Below are 23,289 nucleotides of genomic sequence, written 5' to 3' on the forward strand. Positions count from 1 at the left end.
TGCATTACTGCTTTTGCTATGAATCCTGATAGCGGAGATCCCATAGGTGTGCCTTTGGTTTGTTTGTAGACTATGTTGTTGACCTAGTAGAAGAGTCACAGCACTGCATCCACTGCACTCAGGAATTCCTAAAAACCATCAAAAACACCAAAATAGAGGAAGACGAAGCAATGATCTCATTCGACATAATAGCACTGTTCACCTCCATCAACATTGACCTGGCAAAGGAAACACTTACCACACTTTTAGAAGAGACCATCACACACACACCAACCACCATCAATCACATTACCAACGAAAACATCATGAAGCTAATGGATCTGTGCCTCACTGCCCATAACTGCCCATAAAGTTGTGCTGTACTTCATGTTTGAGCTTTAGAGATAATCATATCTCTAATTGCATAAAATATCCAAGACACTTCCACCCTTGCATATTTATATTATTTTAACCAAAGCAAAAATATTTTGTTAATTCCACATATGCATAAAACTCCTGTCATCAATATTTATTTTCAATATTCAATTTACGATATTTGCAATTTGCTTATTTGTGGGAATTCTAAAACATTAGTACAGTTCTTGTAACTTTAATTACTTGTATACAGATTTACATCACTGCAGAATTTACTCATATATTAAAATTACATTTTATTATTGAGAAAAATAATTTTCTTCTTGGAAAATGCTCTTTCAAAGGAAAGTCACTGCTAGGAGTTACAAAAGAAATATCTATCTCAGAGTTAGAAGTTATCAGTATAAACAATGTTTTCCTCATTTATATAAATGATTTGAAGCTGAACATGGGAGGTATAGTTAATAAGTTTGCAGATGAAACCAAATTGGAGGTGTAGTGGACAGCAAAGAGAGTTACCTCAGATTACAATGGGATCTTAATCAGATGGGCCAATGGGCTGAGGAGTGGCAGATAGAGTTTAAATGAGATAAATGTGAGGTGCTGCAGTTTGGAAAGGCAAATCAGAACAGGACTTATAAACTTAATGGAAGGTCCTGGTGAGTATTCTGAACAAAGAGACCTTGGAGTGCAGGTTCATAGCTCCTTGAAAATGGAATCGCAGGTAGATAGTGAAGAAGGCATTGGTATGTTTGCCTTTATTGGTCAGAGCATTGAATACAGGAGTTGAGAGGTCATGTCGTGGTTGTACAAGACATTGTTTAGACCACTTTTGGAATATTGAATGCAATTCTGGTCTCCTTCCTATCAGAACTTGAAAGAGTTCAGAAAAAATTTACAATGATGTTGCCAGGATTGGAGGGTTTGAGTTACAGGGACAGGTTGCAAAGGCTGGGGCTATTTTCCCTGGAGCATTTGAGGCCGAGGGGTAACCTTAAAGAGGTTCATAAAATCCAGGTGCATGGATGGGGTAAATAGACAAGATCTTTTCCCCAAGGTGGGGAGTCCAGAACGATAGGTTTAGGGTGAGAGGGAAAAGATTTAAAAAGTCCTAAGGGGCAACTTCTTCACAGAGAGGGTGGTTCATGTATGGAATGAGCTGCCAGAGGAAGTGGTGGAGGCTGGTACAATTACAGCATTAAAAAGGCATCTAGATGGGTATATAAACAAGAGGGGTTTAGAGGCATATGGGCCTAGATTAGTTTAGGTTATTTGGTCAGCCTGGACAAATTGGACCGAAGGGTCTGTTTCTGTGCTGTACATCTCTGAGTTTAAAGTAGCCACTCCAACCTCCCGGAACTTGCTTAAACATTTTTATTGACAAGAAGGAATTTCTCTCCTTTCCAAGATTAAATATTTTATTTTCTTGGTCTTTGTTATTCCCCAATATCATGTGATTGGTGATGCAGGGCAGGCCAATGGTTGGTGTCCAGGCAATAGGTGGGCAATTGATAATACATGCTTGATAACTTATCTTAAAGAAATAGAACATGATTTATGAATCAAAGTTGTGCTTTTTTAGCTTCACAATTCCAATTGAATAAAGTACTGTCAAACATACATGCCTTCTGAATTTTTCCTATAGATCTTCCATGGATGGGACAAAAATATGTTCAAAGATATGTTTTCCTGAGCTTCTAAGTATCTCCCTCATTGCGCGAAGGAGTACAGCCAGTCACCTGAACTATACCTGCACTGTCAACCTTTCTGAAATTTAACAAGAAATAGATATAACATTTTTGCCCAAATTGGTGACTAATTTCAGACAGGAAGGTGAAGCTGAGGCTTTCAAATTAACATTTTCATTAAAGAAAATTCAGTTCATTGTTTTGATTATATTGTCAAAATGTTTAATTTGCTATTTGTCGCACCATGAACTCGCTTCATTGGAAGGACATGGATTCTTAAGGGGTCTCAACCCTCTAAACTCAAAAAACATGGTACAGCATAGAACACTATTTGACCTACTAGATGTTATGAAACTTTTAAGACTGTTGTCATCTTGTGCATACTAGTCTCAAACTTGCATAGTGCAATAAGGAGCCAGGGAATCCAATTTATTATTTCCTCCATTAGCCATGAGTCACTTTGAGACAAAGATGATCTTTGTACATATATACTTATGTGTAGAGTGCCATTCATTGGGCAGTTTTATTTCAAAGTTTGAGACAGTGGATTATGGGGACAGATTTTGGAAAAAAGCTTTTAAAAAGTAGGCATGACAATAAGAACAATACAATTATAATAAACACGCAAAGCCCAATTGGGTGACAGGCTCTCATTAGACTTAAGTCTTAAGCCCTACTGGCTTAAACGTCTTCAGAATCAAATTTATCTTTCAACTTGCAATGCTGCCGTTAATGCAGCGAGCTAAATACAACAACCAAGGTAACAGCAAATTTTGTGAATTTACTGTAGCCCACCTTCCTTCTTGGTTCATTTATACTTTTGTGTTTATATGAGTACACACCAATTATGTAAACAGAATTTACAAACTACAGTCACTTTATACATTATCAAATTGGCTGCAAAAATGCAGAACATAAAAACTGAGCAAGCTTTCAGAACAGATCTAAACCTGTCGCTAGTACTTGTCTCCTTTCCGAACAATACTATGAAAAAATAAAAGTCATTTGTTAGCAATTTTTTTTAAACAGGAGGTACTAATAAGACTAGAAGATAAAGATCATGCAATCAGTCTTCTGTGAGATTTCTGCTAACTGTGTTCTGATTAAAGATAGTCTGTGGTCTGAGGTGGGATTTCTGGTGTTCAGAATGGTAGATGACCCATTGATATTGCAGCAAAATTATTTAAACAAATTATGGTAAACTATTTCCCAACTTAATTGTAAGAGATACAAATAGATTTGTAGTACTACTTATGACCACTTCACAAAGCATTGTTTATTAAACATGTAACCTTTGTTCTGCTCTCCTCAAAACTACAGATTTACAGACCTTTAATACATTTCTTTTAATATGATTAATTGAAAATTGTTCATTTTAAAAGGCATTTACAAACAATTTTCCTTTTGTTCCCAAGAAGTTTTGCTTTTTTCTTTTGTTGGTGTAATCTTTGGTACAAAACTGCAACCAATATAAAGCAATTCTCCAGCAATCATGACTCAACAGTTATAGCCTATGGTTTAAGCTGAACTACCTCCAGCTCTACACCTGGGTTTAAAAGCCTCACAAAACTCTGAAAACACCCAAAGCAGAAACATTTTCTTAAAATGTTTGAGATTACAATGAATGAAATATTAAAAACTTTTCCACTACACATGCCCACAGTTATTTTATGCCAATCTAATACATTGTATGTGTATTCTGAATAGTATAATTCCATCTGTCATTTTACAAGTTGAGCTGAAAATCCACATCCCTGTTGAAACAATGCTTTCAAGCTTGGCTGTGACATGATATGGATTGTCATTTAATTCCACAACAGACGGTGAAAATTATAACTCCATGATGTACCTATCAGATGAAAATAGCAAAGGTGAACATGAATCAAAACTTTCCTTTCCTGTTAAGAATCATAGCTCTATAGCCGCAGATTCAAGTTTAGACTCGAAGAGGGGAGATATTTGCAGAAGAATATTTCTTGGAACCATTTCCCACCTACACTGACTAAAATTATGCCTGTTTCTCAAGGTTACACCACTTTAATATAATCTGTAACAAAGTTTTATAGGTGACATCAACGTTCAGCATGCTAGCCTTTAAACTAGCACTTACTAACATAAGGAAATTAATTTTGTGCTAAACATAACCCACGCTTGAATTTCCTTGATCTTTTACATTGGTTTGGTTAATTGATGACTAAATGGACTGGAACACAACCTCAAACTCCCGACCACTCTCATTGTTTAATTTTTGTATAAAGAGACAACTTTATTACTGAAAGGATGGAATACATTGAGAAATTTACCAGGATTAATTTTGCAGTGATTGATTATGTGGTAGAACTTGATTGTTGATTCCTAACTTTGAGATAGTGAGAACTGTACATGGTGCTGAGTCAGAGTGGATAAGAGTGGAGCTGGAAAAAGTACAGCAGGTCAAGCAGCATCAGAGGAGGAGGGGAGTTGACGTTTCAGGTTGGAAACTTTAACTTATCTTATTGGACTTAGTTATGACTGTCATTATCAATGGTTAGTAAATAGAAATCCAGAAGGGATGACCTGAAGATCTTATTCATGGCATAGAAAATTTAGTTTGTGTCAGATATTTTTTATAAGGATGATATCACAGCTAGTGCTGGTGGCTGAATCCCAAATTAGCGTCATCCTATCATCTTAATAATTAATCTATATCATAAATACTTGTGCCCACAGCACCTATCCTGGTAGCACAATAGTGAGTTTGCCAAGCTGAAAATGATCCTCATATCGCAGCTCTCTGTGCCCTGACAGCCAAATCTCTAACCATGCTTATGTATCATGCCCAACACTCCAGGTTTGGACACCATAATACACTGCATTCACTTTATCCAGCCTATTTACTACATTTACAAAGAACTCCAATAAATTTGTTAAATATCATTTTCTTCTACAAAACTATGCTGACTTTGCCTCATCTTATTATGTTGTTCTAATGCCCAATGAGATGTTAGAATAACTAGCCTATAAGTTTCCTCCAGCGTCTCCTTCTTTTCTTCAAAAGGTAGTGTTATCTTTGTGGTTTTCCTATCCACCGGACCTTTCCAGGATCTTCAGCTACTTAAGTTTAGGACCCTAGAATGCAGGCCATTAGATCCAGGTGATTTGCTCTTCATTAATCTTAGTTTTAACTTTAGCTTTCCTATTCCCTTCTCTCTCACAATTGTTGACTATTTTAAATTTCTTCCTTTCTCCCTTTTTCCTATTTTTTTCTCTTCCACTGAATCTCAGACCAGCTTCAACAAGGTGAAGTCAACTGCAGAACACTCTTGCATGATCCTTTCACTGAGCTCATTGGTATTAAATCTAAAGATATAGAAATTGGCAGTTATGAAATAGTTGTATACTGCTCAAAAATGATATAAAACATGAGCATTTGAATTACAGTAGAAAATGGTAATGGTTTTCCAGAAACATAACTTTTCTCATTCTTTTTAAAAGTCAACCCTCATGTACAAAATTAAAACCAATTAATGAGAGTTGGGGAAAAGGTTGGAATCGTTATCTTTTCCTATTTGACTTAGTTATGAGTGTCATTATCAATGGCATGATCAGCTTATATCATTATGTATGAAGCCATGGTTGATGCAAACAGAAGAGAGGTGAGAAAGGAAATTAATATAGATGACAAAGAATATCAGACATAAAAAGAACATGAGAGCCAATTACATGGTTGGAGCAGGCAACTGACACCAATTAGTCCACCTCCTTGGAATGATTGCAATATTGCACTAAATACTTAAAGAGTACAGTGCCTTAGATAAATCTCTGGACTCTCTCTCTATAAAACCTTGCACCAGTGCGTAACCTCAGCTGCTCCTTAGAAACATGGAAGGTTTTTGGTTTCCTATCCAATATCTTGGAGTAGGTTGGTAACAAATTCTCTTGATACTTCTTCCCTTGGACATTACATCACAGTAAAGTTTCCACATAAATGGACATTGCTTTCCTAATATTTTGCTGCTTATGAACACATTAAGTTTTATTTTTGTAAAAGTGTCTTGAATTTTCCATTATAGAATGCGAGACCACAGCAGAGGAATAAAGTTCAAATGGAGATGGATGAGATCTGATCTGGTAAAATGCTCTCTTGGTATAAGGCTTCCTAAGTAACCTCTATTGATATGCCAGTGAATTCTGTTTTATCCAGATTTAATGTCTCCTTACGACTAAGCTAAGAAAAGGCCTTCTAAGGATATATTCGGCAGTTAAGAATAGCAAACCCAGTTATTATTACAACTTGAATACATTTTCTGTTTCAGATGATTTGTGGTTTTTCTTCCTTATAGCACCTCAGTAAGCTCAAAATTCTGACCAAGAGGTCTTTTACTCAATGAACATGAATTTTTTGACCTAAAACTCAACCAGTATTTTTCATGTGAAATTAGATACATTGAGACGGTCGTACATAGCTAAGTTTGGTCATAAAAACTGATCAATCATTTATACTACTATAAATTTTCTCAACTAGATACTATAATAACTATGTTTTAGGAATTAAATATATTAAACAAACAATCAGATTTCCTGCTGAATGTGAATGAAATGAGTTTACAATGGTGAAGAGTCACAGTTTTGGATGGGATAGTAGATGGAGGAATGTATCACCACTATGTTTTATCTAGAGATGAGAAAAACTTTCCACTCTGCCACAGCTTTATATTTTCAATCATTACGCAGTAACACAAAAGCAACTTAGAGTCGGCTCCTTCTCCTGCTCAAAAAAAAGGAATTGTGGTCCCACACAATCACTGGAGTTTAACCCAAGATGATTACAGATGCTGGTCCACTGCATGAAATAACACTCTCAAAAACTGTATGACTGAACTTTTTGTTTTCAACAGGCATATAACCATCAATAAAACAAAGTATTATGATACCACATAAAATGTATTTTTCCAACGGGTAAGCAAGCACTACTGAAAATTATACAAGCCTTTACTTAACTTGGAACAACACAGAACATCTCTAAAACATGGCTTCCCACTTCTTCAAGATGGACATCCAAAAATAATTTATACAGAACCAAGTCCTGTTCAAAAAATGCAGTCTGTCCTTCAGAAGGCACTGTAGTCTCCTGAAATTTATGGCTGCACACAGTCATTGCTTTCATAATCAACTTGACACAACCACAGAAGAACAGGAGTGCACACAGCTTCGAGAAGATGAAAAGTTGAAGGCGGAAACAGCAGACTTCAAAAGTGGTCCATCTCCACAATGTTAATAGATTTCCAGCAGGCAGCGCTTCTTAGGAGGACAGAAGTGCCCTTTTGTTCTCAGCTGAAGATGCTAATTTACATTCCTTCTGAATAATAACCACTGTGTTACAAGTGAGTACAAGTTCACAGCTCTGCTAATGCTTCAGTAGATGGCCTGAGGACGTTTAGTACAATAGTAAGCTTCAGATGCAGCTACATAAGCAGATTCTGAAAAGAAGTCCTCTTGGTATTCAGCCAAAAATCTGTAGATTTAAAGACACAAAATGAACTATAGTTTCATTAAAATATTGCTATTGAACATGATTAGAATAATCATCAAATAATGAACAGTTGCCAACTTTCCTAAAAATCTAAAATCTTCTTCTAATACTGTTTTGTAATTTGTTAGAATTGTGTAGTCCATACCAGGAAAGGATGGCAATTTCCTTCCCTAAAGGATATTAGTGAACGAGATGGATTTTTTTGGACAATCAACAATGCTTTCATGATCATCATTAGGTTCAATTTCTGATTTTTTACAGATGTGGGAGTAATGGCCTAGTGGTCCAGAGTTCCAGATTTTTACTGAATTCAAATTCCATCATTTGCCATGGCAGGATTCAAACTTAGTTCCCCAGAACATTATCTCAATCTCTGAATTAACAGTCCAGCAACAATACCAATAGGCCATCGCCTCACGTATTTGGAAAAAAATCTGGAATTAAGAGTCTATGATGATCATGAATCTACTGTTATAAAAATCCATCTGGTTCACTAATTTCATGGAACCTTTACAGAAGGAAACTGCCATCCTTACCTGGTCTGGCCTACATACTCACAGCAATGTGGCTGACTCTTAATTGCCTGCTGGGCAATTAGGGATGGGCAGTAAATACTGGCCTAGCCAGCAGTGCCCTCATGCCGAGAATGAGCTGTTAAGTACCATATCATCCTCCTTTGTTTTTGAATATACATGTTAAAGATGGGTTGCAGCCAATCTTCTACTTATACTAAGCTCTTAATTTTCACAATTCTGGTTTATAAATTCAACATATTTTATTAAAGCCTCTTGCATATCGGTTATTCTGAATAGATATCATGGTGGTATCATAGCTTTCAGTATTATATTCATAAAGTTTGCTTCTATGATCATGTGCACAGTTTAGTTTACTGGGAAAGTCTATCAATGTGTTGTGTGCTAAGCAACACTAAGGCAGGTGGTCAAATATAGCAGAAAGATCAATGTTCCGATTGAAGAAATGAGTTGTTATGGATACTAATATGTCTCCTGTTTCATTACTGAATATTATGATTGTTTTAATGGAAGATGGTGACAGAACTGAAGAGGTGTTTTAGAAATCTGCATCACCGATCGATTTGTAAGCCAGAATTAAAACTGAATAAACGAACACATGTTCAATTTTGTAAACTTCAACGGTAAACATTGATGAAGAAGCAACTACCCGCAAAAAAATCCTGACAAATGTTTTGGACAGGAAGTGCTCATTCTACTCAGTTTTCAATGAGTTGTTGTCAAAGTGAACGATCTTCAAACCAAACTGTCAGACCATACTCTATTTTAATTTATTATCCCCACTAAACTTAAAGAGTGAAACAGAAATCATTCACGATTCTGTCAAAACATATATTTAAAGAATAACTTTCCTTAAGGTTCTTCTCTTCAATTCCTGATGAACCAATTACACACTTTCAGCATTCTGAGGTTTATTATATGTAAGTGATTCATATCTCATATTGCCAGTGTATATGACAGTGAAGCACAGCTAAATACACATGGTTCAAACACTTTGATTAATACGTCTAGTTGCCCCCGTTAAGAAATCACATACATAGAGCTGGCTCATTGTTTAAACTGTATTTTCATTAGTCACAATAAAATCTGTCCTGCCATTAAATGGTATAAATAGGCCAAGACCAAGCAAAACCATCACAAAATAATTTAATTATTGTAAATTAATAAATGCAATAAAGAAAAGCAATTGTTTTTTGCATGGTTCTGTAATGTGCAAACAGTTAAGAATTGTTGACAACACTCAAGGATATGCAGAATTTCTTGGAAGCAGAATTGAACAGATCAAGAGTGATTTGCAAAGCTTATATCAAACCACACGTGGTCAACCAAATATCAACCTCCAATATCTATTAAAGCAGACACTCTGGAATATGCTGAGCATTTCCCATACCTTGGCAGCCATCTCTCTCTAAAGGCTACTCTGATGAGAAGATTCAACATCAGATTAGATGCACCATATTACCCTTCTGCAGGTTATGGCATATAACTTACAATAAAGAACTCTGTAAGTCAACAAATATTTTAACAGACAGTTCAAATCTAGTGATGTTTCAATTATATGTCAATGATACACAAGCACAAGAGAAATTCCATCAGCCCCAGCTGTATCCTCAGAATTATCTCAGAGGACCATGGAATAAATGCCATTTTTTTCTTAAAAGCAGCTTCACAAACATTCAGCAAGCTCCTGACATAAACACTAATGGAGCAGACAATGTGTCTGAATGGCTGATAAGTAGCTAAATGGCTAGCGTTCCAGGAGGAGACAAACAATATACTTCAGAAACACACTGAAGTTCTCTTTGAAGCACAAAAGCACTAACATTAATGACTGAGAGGAGCTTGCTAACAAATCATTTATCCATCCTTCTGCATCATGATTTGAGTCCAAATGCCTTCATTATGAGGTGGCGGAGGCAGAGAAAGGAAGGAGGTAAATCCAGCACTCCAGATCCCACTATTTTGTGGGATGTCCTGCCACAAATGCACAAATCTGTAAAACTAGAAATCAGCCTATCAAGACACATGGGGGGTGGTGATAGCCTGGTGGCATTATCACAGGACTGTTAATCCAGAGACCGAGGTAAGTTCTGGGGACTTGGGTTCAAATCCCATGATGGTGGAACGTGAATCCATTCATGAAGAAGGGCTTATGTCCGAAACGTCGAATCTCCTGTTCCTTGGATGCTGCCTGACCTGCTGTGCTTTTCCAGAAACACATTTTCAGAACGTAAATTCAATAAAACTCTGGAATTAAGAGTGTATTGTTGACTGTGAACCATAGCTGATTGTTCGAAAAACCCATCTGAATCACTAAGGAAACCGCACTCCTTTCCTGGGCTGGCCTACATACTGACTCTTAACTGCCCCTCCGGGCAGATAGGGATGAGCAATAAATGTTAGCCTCGCCAGCAATACCCTCATCCAGTGAATGAATTATAAAAATATAAAGACCCATGGCAGAAATTCCACCTCCTAAGAGCAGATATCACTCTCAAATCAAGGGATAGTTCATACCAACAATTAGGTGTTAAGTAACTTCAATATTCCTTAGTAATGATTCATTGTTCTCCCCCTCTACTTTTCCTCTCATCTGAGGAAGAATGTTCTCGCTCTGGAGTGAATCCATCGAAGGTTTACCAGACCGATTCCTGGGAGAGCCGGCCTGACGTATGAAGATTGGATCATTAGGATTGTGCGTGTGCGTGTGTGTGGGGGGTGAAGTCTCATACAAAAGTCTAACAGGGCTAAACAGGGTCAATGCAGGAAGTATGTTCCCAAGAGATGGAGACCAGAACAAGGGGTCACAGTCTCAAATGCATGAAAGCCATTTTGGACTGAGATGAGGAGAAACGTCTTCACCAAGAGTGGTGAGTCTGAGGAACTCTCTGCCACAGAAAGCAGCTGAAGCCAAAACATTGAATCCTTTCAAGAAAAAAAACAGATAGCTAAAGAGATGTAAAGGTATGGTGAGAAGATGTGAAGTTGGATGATCAGCTGTAATTACATTAAATGGTGGAGCAGACTCAAAAGGTTGAATGGCCTGCTACTGCTCCTATTTTCTATGCTTCTATGCGCAAGCTAAGACGTGTAGCAAAGCAAATATTAGGAGGACAAACTTAATCTGGTGAAGCTGCATAGGGACTGAATGAATAAGTCACAGATTTCCTACAGTTTAGTACATGATTCAGAAAAAAAAACTGGTTTAGGAAAGAACAGTTAATTCTTCATTTTAAATTCAACATAAAAAGAAAATTTCCAGGAAATAATGTAATCTGGAAAGCAAAAGAACAGACAGAAGAAGGATTATGCTTTGTTGCTATTTATTACATACTCTTTGTTTAACATTCAATGATAAAGTCTTGAATATCTGACACAACCCATACTGGTTCTCCTGTAATTTTCTAGAATTAACTGCTTTAAAAATTGTTAAATACTGAAGTGCAGATTTTGTCAGGAACCATCCTCAAAAGGTTTGCTTGATTTTATACAAAAATCAAAGAATCAGCCTTTTCCACAACCCATTAAGAGCTACATATCCATTACTGGTCAGACAAACTAACAATCTGTGATAATTAGGGAACTGAGATTTCTCTGAAATTGCTTTCTTGGCTAATTTACTGGTTTTAAGTAAATGGGATAACAGCTCTGTTCAAACAGCAGACAAAGCAATTTCAGACAAACGCACAATTCATTTGAATTCATTATCTTATAGTGGAATTTCAAGATCAGAATTTGAAACACAAGTTGACAGATGGTCAGGTTTTAAATTTTCTTTTTACAGTCGATGCTATCATTTGTATTTCGACTGTAGATCAAAAGAAATCAGGTAAGGAACAGAAAAGGTTGAAATTCATTAATTAGAGAAAGAAGTAGTTAAAAAAAGTCATTATTTTATCTTATCAGTTTAAGAGAAAAAATATTTGTCTGCTTGTGATCAAACAAATACCCTGTTAATTACTGTGGAGAAATGATGGCCTAGTGATTTTATTGCTAGACTGTCAATCGAAAGACCAAAGGAATATCCTGGGGATCAGGTTCAAGTCCTGCCATGGCACATGGTGGAATTTCAACTCAATAAAAGTATGGGATTAAGATTTGTTGATCATTGTTGCTTATCGGAAAAACCCACCTATTTCATTAATATCTTTTAGGGAAGGAAACTGTCATTTTCACCTGGTCTGGATGACATGTGACTCCAGATCTACAGCAATGTGGTTGACTCTTTACTGCCCTCTGGGGTGAGCAATAAATATTAACCTCGGCAGCAAATGCCCTCATACAATGAATTTTAAAAAAAAACTTTATTGATATTTTTCATATTACCTGACGACAGTTTTCAATGTAACATCTGACACTTGCTGGTTCTTAAATGACACACGTGTAACACTTTTCAATGAGAGAAATATTTTAACCAACACCTAAGAATAAGCTAACAAATATGAAAGTGAAGGCAGAAAAAGACTGTCTAAACTGTCCCCTTTAATTGTAATCCATAATGCATCAGAATGTGGATTTACCATCTAATGTCTTAGGAGAAAAATAACCTGGCAAAGTGCAAGACTTTGAATGGAAAAATTATTCTTTGACTCTTTAGGCGATTGTAATAGTTTTTATATCAGTTGACCTTCACCTCAAATGGCAATTAGTCTTACTCTGTTGAAGGAATCAACCTTCACAGCACAAGCCTGCAAATTGTTCCATGGGTTCAACATTATCTATGGAAAGAAAAATTGAAGTAAGGTTGCTAACACCACTTACAAATATAACCCTAACCCGCTGAAATAATATTCCACACAAAGACAATCAAATTCCTTAAGTATTTTAGAAACACTGACTGAACTGTTCAAATTTAGACAATAAGACAGGAGCAGAAATTTGACCATATGGCCCATTGAGTCTGCTCCACCATTCAATCATGGTTGATAAATTTCTCAACCCAGTTCTCCTGCTTTCCTCCCTTTGATCCCTTAACAATCAAGAACCTATCTATCTTTGTCTTAAATATACTCAATGACCTGGCCTCCACAGCCTTCTGTGGCAATGAATTCCAAAGATTCACTACTCTCTGGACGAAGAAGTTTCTCCTCATCTCCATTCTAAAGGGTCTTCTCTTTACTCTAAGGTTGTGCCCCAAGGTCCTCGTCTCTCTGCTAATGGAAACATCTTCCCAACATCCATGCTATCCAGGCCTTTCAGTATTTTGTAAGTTTTAATTAAATTCCCTTCTCTTCCTTCTAAACTCCATCGATTATAGACCCAAACTCCTCAAATGTTCCTTTCATTCCTGGAATCATTCTGGTGAACCTCCTCTAGGCCCATTCCAGCAACAGTACATTCTTCCAGAAATATGTGGCCCACAATTGCGCACAATATTCTAAATGTGGTCTAACCAGAACCTTATAAAGCCTCAGAAGGACAACTCTGCTTTTATATTCTAGTCCTCTTGAAATAAATGCCAACATTGTTTTTGCCCTTGTAACTACTGACTCAATCTGCAAGTTTACCTTCACAAGGAACTTTAAAATCTTACTAACGACCAAGTTCAGACTAATTAGCCTATAATTTCCCAGGTTTTCCCTTCTTAAACAGGCAGATTACATTAGTGATTTTTCAGTCCTTTGTGACCATCCCTGACTCCAGTGATTCCTGAAGATCACCACTAACACCTCCACTTTCTCATCAACTATCTCCTTCAGAACTCTGGAGTGTAGTCCATCTAATCTAGGTGATTTATCCACCTTTAGACCTTTCAGTTTTTGTAGCACCTTCTCCTTGGTAATGGCCACCATAATCACTTCTGAACACCCCCTCCCCACTGCCCCAACCCACCAATTCTCTCGAATATTTGGGATGTTACTCATGTCTTCCAATGTGAAGACTGACACAAGGTATTTGTTCAGTTCCTCTGCCATTTCTTTGTTCCCCATCACTACTCCTCCAGCATCATTTTTCAGTGACCTAATGACCACTTTTGCCTCTCTTTTGCTGTTTATATACCTAAAGAAACTTTTGCAATCTTCCTTTATATTACTGGCTAGGTTACCCTCATACTTAATCTTCTCCCTCCTTAGTTCTTTTTTAGTTGGCCGCTGGTGGTCTTTGTCAGCTTCCCATTGCTCTTCCCCACATTATATTCTATTCTTTCTCTTTTACTCTTATGCTATCCCTGACTTCCCTTGTCAGCCATGGTTACCACATTCTCCCTTTCATAGCTTCTTTTCACCAGAGATGAATTTTTTGCTGTGGCTCCCCAATTACTCCCAGAAACTCCTGCCATTGCTGTTCTGCTGTCTTTCCTGCTAGGCTCGTCTCCCAGTCAATTCTGGCCAGTTCCTCTCTTATACCTCTGTAGTTGCCTTTATACAACTGTAATACTGTTACATCTAATTCCAGCTTCTCCCTTTCAAACTGCAGAGGAGCTTCTATCATAAAATGATCACTACACTTTACTAAAGTATGTGAACCCAGTACCTTGAGCCTACCTTACTAACTGAGGCGTAGCAAATGGGGATTTATCATTTGCTTTTGAAGAGACCAAAACTAGATACAATATTTTCAATGAAGCCTAACAAAAATTTTCCAAAAATAAAGGTATGATTTATTTTAATTGTTTGCCTTGTAAATGAAATCCAGAACTCTGCTTTAGCTACAATTTTAGCTGATTCTCAACCCATTGCAGCTCATTACCAATAATGCTGCAAATATCTGTTAACATATTTTAATTCCTTACCTAAGGAACAGCTCAAGGTGCTTTACCAAGACCTTCAAATTCCGGTCAGTAATTTGCATTTTTCCCAACAACTCTGGTAGCTTCACTGCAACAAAATAAAATAAATCACAGTTGAATTCAGTTTTGTTCTAAATGTAAGTTGTTAAGTCTGTATTAAAAAGCGGAGAAGTATTTTTTCCTACCATTTAAATCTGGTCATATGTGAATTTTTAACATTGATTATACACATTTTCACAGAAATACCTATTGTCACAAATTCAAAACTGTACACAATATAATGCAGCTTGGTCAATCAACATTTAGGGATTGCAATCCAAAGAGAAAGCAGTTAGTTTGATGCCATATTTTTGTTAAGGATAGATACAACAAATGATGGTCAACTCCCAAAGATACATTCTAGCTTAACATTCAATACCAGTTAGATTAATTCAGATATTTCCCAGTTAAATCATTGAACCAAACTGCAAAGTCAACTGCCTTTCGACTCATCATGCCTGTACCAAATCGTTGAAACAACTATTCAATTAATTCTACTCCCTTGTCGTTTTCATGTTTAAATGCAAAATATGGTAGAACTAGATTTTACCAGGGAGGTTTAGCTGCCATTTTTGAAAATTTTGTACATTAAGAATGAAATGCTCTCTGATATTCAGGTTTTGAACAGTTTTCCATTTAACAAAAATGATTTGATTTACATTTCGTTTCTATCATTTTCAAGGCCCACTTCAGTGGAAGTTTTCATGCCTGTTGAAAAGCTTTTAGAATGGCAGTCAGGACAAATGTAATTGGGCAGGGGGCAAAAATTCAGTTTGCTGATGTTGGATTAAAATGTTACAATTAAGTTCATGACAGTCACCTGACCCATGTTTGCATTCAATTGCAAGTCATTAACACAAGTCACCCCAATCTGCTGGAAATATATTCATGGCAAAATTTCACTCACCAAAAACAAAATACGTGTTCACAAATCCACCATATGAATGAATCGTCTACCTGACAGGGTAAAATTCTTCCTCCAAGTTTGAGTGAATACAAATGTCTTCCGTTAATTGGTACTTTAAAACATTCCTATTCAAAATGTTTACTGTGAGAGGTGAAGTCTCTCCACTTTTATCAGCCCAGGAGTTATTTGGGGCCTGGTCTGTTGCTGTTAAACACTTACAATGTTAGAAATGAAAACTGATCAGGTCAACTAGCCTGTCCATTTGAGGCAGCCACACTAGCTGCTAACAGCAAACCTGACTGAAACATGCAAGCAGGTCTGAACTCAAAAACAGGCTTCATTCAAAAGCTCATATTTTTGTAATTGTGTCCTTTCCTCTGAAAAAAAAACTAGATTTGTAAGGTTAGTGAGATGATGGTGCATAAGCTGCTCGGTGTAGCTTATTTTGTGCTTTGAAGTGAGTACCCTGGCAGATATGAGAAATGTGGTGCCAAAGACACTACACAATTAGTTGCAATGAAGGTACAGACATTGATTGCACATGAGGCAGGGAGATGCCTGGTACCTAACCTGATGTATGACAGTTCTCTAAAGTGGAATTGCAATGCTCAGATGATTCATACACTTGTGGCACTGAAGCCAAGTACTTTTGAGCTGCCCAAAGCAACTGAATTCCGCAGTTACCTCTGTCAGGAATGTCTTTATTAGTCAGGATCGTGTCTTATTACCATCCATAGGGAAAATAACTTTTCTTCTCCTACATCAGCCTTCAGCACAGCCTGTAGGGTTGCATCACTAAAGTACAGTGCCCCCTTTTTTGCCTAATCTTTGATATTTCCAAGGGTCGGTGGGGGTGATGAGCAGAGGTTCAGTGATGCTCCTGAGTTACAGAAACTGAAGTGTTGTCTTCGTGCCTTTTAAACATGGCATCCAGATTTGGAACCAGGAAGATCACAGCAGGAGGCAGACCTCAGTGTCCACGAATTTTGGTATTTTATCCTTGTATGAATACATAATAAGCCAAGAATAACATAATTCCACGGGAAAACTTAAACTGCCGCTGTGTGGAAGTAAATTCTGCCTTTTCAGTTTCATCCACTGAAAATAATAATGCACGATGACTTACCAAACAGTCGCAAAAGGTGGTGAGCTCCATAGATATAAGAGGGTGCAGGAGGCTGTTCAATCAGTGGATAATTATCTGGCATCATTTTCCAAGACAAAACCTGTTAGATCAACACAAAACTCAGTTTTCAAGTCATATGTAATGACTAAATTAATAGCTTAGGTAACAACTTTTCAACAGATTAAAATCAGTTCCAATTTACACCAAGACTCCTCAATGTGATAACATTTGAAAAGCATATTGGTATACTTCATACCTGTCTACTTGATCTTGTTCAAGATTTATTTTGTTAAATCTTAAACACCAAGACTCAACCTGTTAGCCAACTTTACATTTCCAATTTCATACTGTAAATGCAATGAACTGAAATATATTATGCTTAAAATAGCCAAGCTTACATCTGCTTTCATTGACAATTCTAAACATTTTAGGCTGATACTACTAAGAAATATTCTCTATTCTTTACACTTCTCAAGTTCAAAACAAAAAAGTAGACTTCTACATAGAATTATTGGAAATTTTAAAGTGGTAAAAGGACATCTAGCAGATTTCTTTAGATCTCTGAATTATTTACTGAACTTTTAGTTCAAGTATAATCTTCAAATCCAGACACTCCTAGCCACTATATTTAAATCACTGACATACATCTTGAAATAGTCCTTCAACTTGGTTTTCTCCCTTCCTATCTGTATTTAATTTAATTTGCTAATTTCCTCTTAATTCTATATAGTACACTCTCCCGTAGTCTGGTACATGATGAAATGCTTTTCCAACCTACCTAATAAACTACACACATTGCATTTTCCCTAACACTATACTGGCTACTTCTCCAGTTATGTCACATGTCATCCAGTTGAGTATTTTTCATAATTTTCTCTTACTTTATATTTAGCAATGTCACCTTTAATTAAAGCACTGAATATTACATGCCTCCACCAGGTTTCAACAAAATTGCCCCACCCCTCCACCTTCAGTATAAAAATGCCTGAGATTTGCTTTTCTTAGCAGCTAGGATACTCTTTGTGTTTACTATTACAATCCTGGCAGCACCCACTATTGAGCTCTGCAGCTACCAGGAGTGAGGACACTGCTAATCAATCAGCTTGGTCACAGCTTCTGAGGGTAGGACTTCTTCCTGAGTAAGGGATGGAAGTCTTGTAATTATATAAATTAGCCAACCATGGTTGTGAACAGACTTCAAATGGACAAATTGGCTTTCAGTCAACTTCTATCCAAAGATGTCAATTTTTTTTTCCCTTTAAAATTTGTTAAGTAACAAACTATGACAAACTTAGGTTCACTTTACTTCTTTTTGAGTATGACGATTACTCTGTGGAGAAAGCAGAAATACGGCTTTGCATTAGAGAATCAGCCATAATTCTATTGAATGGCAGAGCTTTAGTTTCAAAGGGCCTTCTGCCTATTCCTGTGTTAGGTTGCTATGGTTCTACATTAATCTCTCGACCACTCTGAACAGCTTGGGCAATAAAATTCCTTGTGTTTCTTAGAATTATAGAATCCCTAGAAAATGGAAGCAGGCCATTTGGTCCACTGAGTCCACACTGACCCTCCAAAGAGCATCTCACCTAGACCCAAACCCCCGCACTCCCCTTACCCTATCCCCGCAACCCTGCATTACCCATGGCTAATCCACCTCGCCTGCACATCACTGGGCTCTATGGGAATTTAACAAGGCCAAACCATCTGATCACTACACCTTTGAACTGTGGGTTGAAACCAAAGTACCCATAGGAAACCTTTGCAGACACGAGGAAAACATGCAAACTCCACACAACCACCCAGAGGGTGGAATCGAACACAGGTCCCTGGTGCTGTGAGGCAGCAGTGCTAACCACACAGCCACTATGCCACCCTTGATACTGAATATTTCTGAAAAACTACAACGTTTGTCCAAGTTGTCTGTCTCTTTCATAAACAAGTGAACCATAACTGCAGAGTTTTTCAAACTACCCTCCATTTTGCTACAGGACGTTTATTCTACAGAATTTTGAAAAAGGCAAAAAAGGAAACTGTAATTTGACCCAAGGTTAATGTAACAACTCGAATACAAAGCTGTCATCCTAAAAATGTGTTGATTCATCAAATAACCTCATTCTAAAGCTGCATGAATATAGTTTAAAATATTGTGACAAATTCAAATAAATAATTTGTTGCAATACAATTAGTCGTTTCAGCATGAGCTCTGTCATACTTATCCCATCTATCTATAGAAATACACATTATCCCATACTTAGTTTCATTTCACTATTAACTGAAATGCCTGCCACCTATAAATAAGTCCTTGCCTCATTCTGTTGCCACAACCTCATTCAGCTCTTTATACCTTCATGTATCCTCTGATTCTGCCCTCTTTTAGATGGCATATTTGTATCATTATTATCTGCAGAACTATAGATCATTTCAGCCCACAATCTGAAATGCTCTGGTTGAGCACTTCCATTTTTCCAAGCGCTCAGCTCTCTGCTCTCTTAAGAACGGATTCCAATTTGTATAGTGGGCTACACCATCAATTGCTCTTCCAAGAATCTTCCTCTTCCTTGGAATGAGTGTGCTTGTAAAGTGGTTGTCATCATTAACTGGCTATGTAATCCCAAATGAGTTCTGGCTAAATATAAAATAATACAACTGGAATGTTTCTCATTGGCTAGTAGAAGTGCAAAAAAGTGTTGACTTGTAACAATGGCAATTACTAAAGCATGGATTGCTTTTGTGGAAGGCAGAAACAGGTTCGCAATAAGAACATACGAAATCAGAAAGAAGTACTACAAATGGTCTTTTTAACTAATATATACGCATATGCAGAGCCAAGAAAAAAAAATTAGGAACTCCTACCTCATTCAGTTCATTACTCCTCCTGCAGTCAAACACTGCAACCCCTTCTTTACTAGGTGTGAGGGTGACAGGAGAGGAAGAGCCACTGTGGACTGGTGTTTCTTTAAAATACATTTGAATGAAACAAAAATAAACTTTCATTTCATAAAGTTAGCAAAATTAAAAAAGAACAGGGCACAAGATGTTACTTCCAAGCAGAATTCTCCAGCACACTAATATCTTAAAACAGTTTAAATGTGCAATTTATTTTCAGCGTTCTTATGAGAAAAACTAGTAAAATCATAAAATTCAACATTGTACGAAGTCATAACAATTCCATGAAATGAAAACAGAGTTTGGCACATGTGGCCACCATAAGGGAGAAATACTGGTTATTTCCTGCAAGCGAACTTTCCCAGGGTCCTGGCTGAGTCCCTACTGCGCCTGATCTGTATCAATGACCAATATACGGAAACCCATTTCAATGCTGTCAAGTTCACAGAGGAAAATATTGACAGTACAAAACAATCAGCAACCTGCAAAAGAAGTCAGATCAAGTTTGCAATTGGCCAATTTAGTCGCAGGCGAAATTCAATATAGTTAAGTTGAAGGTGTTACATGACTTGGGGAAATAGATCCACAAGGTGATGACTTAATGTGTGGGAATACCTAATCAGGAAACATGAAAGGATACGGGGATCATGTGGAACAGCTATAAGCAAGTAAAATGTTCATTCTACTACTAGCCTCAAGACAGCATGGTAAAGTTACACAGCGCTCTGATTAGACCTTCTTTACATGAGACATCTTTCAATGAAATTGACAAGTCAGTGCTTTGGGACTTTGACCAGCTGGAAATAAACAGACAAATCCATTTAAAGGATCACTAAAGGCATACAAGGAAGACATCCACGCTATCAGATTGGAAGCCAGTTCCAGAAGGTAGAAGAATAGATTTACAAACATCTGACTTATGAACACTCATCCTTATAAGGTGGTTCCATACAGGGTGCAAATTTAAAAGATCCAACATATAAACATTTTCTGTACTTACGAACATCTACTTCATATTGCCCTGCATTGTGTTCTGACCTGCATATAAGTTGACTTGCAAAGAGACTGTCAAGGACTGAACCTGTTCACAACCTAGTGACTGCCTGTAACCACACCCAATCTCATATACTTGGCCAAATCTAACATCTTACCTTACTAAAACCATACACTTCAAAACCATCGTCATTTAAATTGCAATATCCTACAATTAACCATGGCTATGTCACCAAATATCTTTCATAAAAAGGTGGCCTATGATCACCACAGCAAGAATATTCACAGGTGCAACCTGGAAAAGGATGTCTTTTCAATTAAGATCATCACAAACTCACAGTTAAAGTGTTAAATACCTACTTTTCTCCAAGTGTAAAAGCAGTCTGGGCATTTGGGCAGATTCATAAAACCGGCGCTTTGACTGTGGGGAAGCACTGCTTTCAGACAGCCTGTCACACCCTGATGCATGCCGTGCTGATCGCCTCAATGATTGAACAGATTCAGGATCAATTTTCCGTCTCTTTGGTGTTGCAGGATCTCCCGACAACGGCTGACTATCTGTGGATTGTGGTGTTGACGGGTTCAAAAGAGGAGGAGGACTTGGAGAATGTTCCTTTTGAGGTCTATTATTTAAAAAGCAAAACAAGCATTTAATTAGATGCCATTTTTAAGTAAATAGAGAAACAACAGATGAAGTACCATACCATCAGACATATTGAGAACTGACACACGTAAGCACACAGCTATAATGCCAAAGTGAACAATGATCCTGGTTAGGAAAACCAAAATAATGTATACAGTGGACTATATTCTCTTAACAACTCTTGTTTTTTACATTTATCAAAGCCTTTGTAAATCACCTTTTACATATCTGACAACTTTTATTTTTCTCTTATAGCACCTTCACCTCCCAAACACTTCCCATATTTCATGATATCATAATCTTTCATTATCCTTTTCTTCCCACACTTACAACATAAATTTCAGTCTAATTTTAATCTCAATTTATGAATGAAAACTTTTATTGAAACTACCCCTTTTTAGCATAATGGAATATATGTAGTTTGTATTTTCTCCCTTTCATATTTTGAGATTCACTAACTTGGTTCATTAATTATAGGCAAGGTGATTTAATTCCACCAGGACTCTTACTGTACATTGCATTTTTTTTTGCCCCAGCACCTTAAACCCAAATACTTCAGTAACGTTTTATATTCTGTTTTTACACTGACCCTAACAAATATTCGGGTCACTATTTCTCCAATTATTTCACTATTCTGACATCAGTTATGTATTCCCCTTCATTTTCTATAATATCTTAAGCAATGCTTCCTTCCTTGTTGGACAATAAATGTACTGATCGGAAAGCAGTCTTGGATGTAGTTTAAAAAGCTTTTCCCATTTTGACCCTTTAATTTGCATCAATCTTGAGACAGTTAATATCACACAAATTGACATCCTGATGATTTTTTTTAAACTGTCGAGAAATTTCTCCACCAGCAAATTTCTAATATCTTGCACAGTGTAGCAATGCCAACATTGGTAATTTTCTTTGATTTGTTACTCCGTCCATACAGTTTCTGACCTCACAGCTTATTTTAAACACACTTACAGAATCCTTTAACTATTCTTCCACCTACCCAGCCCATGCTCCTCTCAATCTCTCATGAAAAGGCCGTAATCTTGCCTCCATTATTGCCATTTTGCAAAAATTTTCATTCCAAGTATTCCTGACAAAATAAATGCTGAAAAGATTAACAATTCAAGACTGTAAAACCGACTTCTACCAAATATGATTTTTGTAGCTAGTTCGTTTCTTGGAAAAATAAATATCTCTATTTTATCAAGATCATAAAATCTATTAAATTTTCTATTTTTGGAATTTACTTACTTTAGCAAAGTACTAGTTGATTAAATAAAACTGGTGATAAATGTTCTATTTATCCAGTGCACTGATCCCTGTCAAAAATATTAAATCATTCCTTACTCACTTATGGGTAAACATTGATAGTTTTAACATTTGAGTTTGCAACTAAAAGATGTTTCCCGGCAGGACTTAAATACAAATGAAAATAATTCCCAACTCTGAAACGGAACATGAAATTTGCAAAACAAGCTGGTTTTATTTAATGAGCAGTAAATAATGCCTGAAAGCAGGTGTTAATCTTTGTTTGAAAACTGCATATGTTAAGTATCATTGTACAGTATATTAATACAAAAGAATAAACTATTGCACACTCTTAAATTAAAAATGACTTTGTCAAAGCCACAATCATGGCCGAATGTAGTGCATACATCAGATCAATATATTTCAGTAGATTGATACTATCACCAAAAAGCAGTAAAAACGTTCAAACAGAACTAACAACATTGTGAGCACACCTTAGCTTTGAAATAAATCCCCAATTATAAACAACAGCTTCTGCTCACAAAAATATGTGCCATCTTACAGGGAAAAAAATAACAAGTACATCAAAACAAAGGGTACTGAGAGCTGTATCTTCCTGTGCCATTTCTGCAT

At 36.8% G+C, this 23,289-nt stretch overlaps 1 protein-coding gene across 5 annotated transcripts in view; it reads right to left on the bottom strand.

Annotated features, from left to right (window-relative positions):
- Window positions 1-3,293: 3,293 nt before the first annotated feature.
- The window catches only part of LOC132821012 (male-specific lethal 3 homolog), a 47,415-nt gene continuing 27,419 nt past the window's right edge, over window positions 3,294-23,289 (bottom strand). For 4 of the 5 annotated variants that reach the window (XM_060833485.1, XM_060833482.1, XM_060833483.1 and 1 more), the window contains 6 exons: window positions 22,409-22,498; window positions 21,129-21,391; window positions 19,743-19,843; window positions 16,890-16,989; window positions 14,821-14,905; window positions 3,294-7,536 (listed from right to left, as the gene is read on the bottom strand). In XM_060833485.1, coding sequence (XP_060689468.1) covers window positions 7,437-7,536; window positions 14,821-14,905; window positions 16,890-16,989; window positions 19,743-19,843; window positions 21,129-21,391; window positions 22,409-22,498 — 739 coding nt within the window. In that variant the 3' untranslated portion in view covers window positions 3,294-7,436. The remainder of the gene's footprint in view (window positions 7,537-14,820; window positions 14,906-16,889; window positions 16,990-19,742; window positions 19,844-21,128; window positions 21,392-22,408; window positions 22,499-23,289) is intronic. The other variant, XM_060833484.1, reaches the window with a different exon arrangement.

Source organism: Hemiscyllium ocellatum, chromosome 12 (genome assembly GCF_020745735.1).
Source record: "Hemiscyllium ocellatum isolate sHemOce1 chromosome 12, sHemOce1.pat.X.cur, whole genome shotgun sequence".
Lineage (NCBI taxonomy): Eukaryota > Metazoa > Chordata > Chondrichthyes > Orectolobiformes > Hemiscylliidae > Hemiscyllium > Hemiscyllium ocellatum.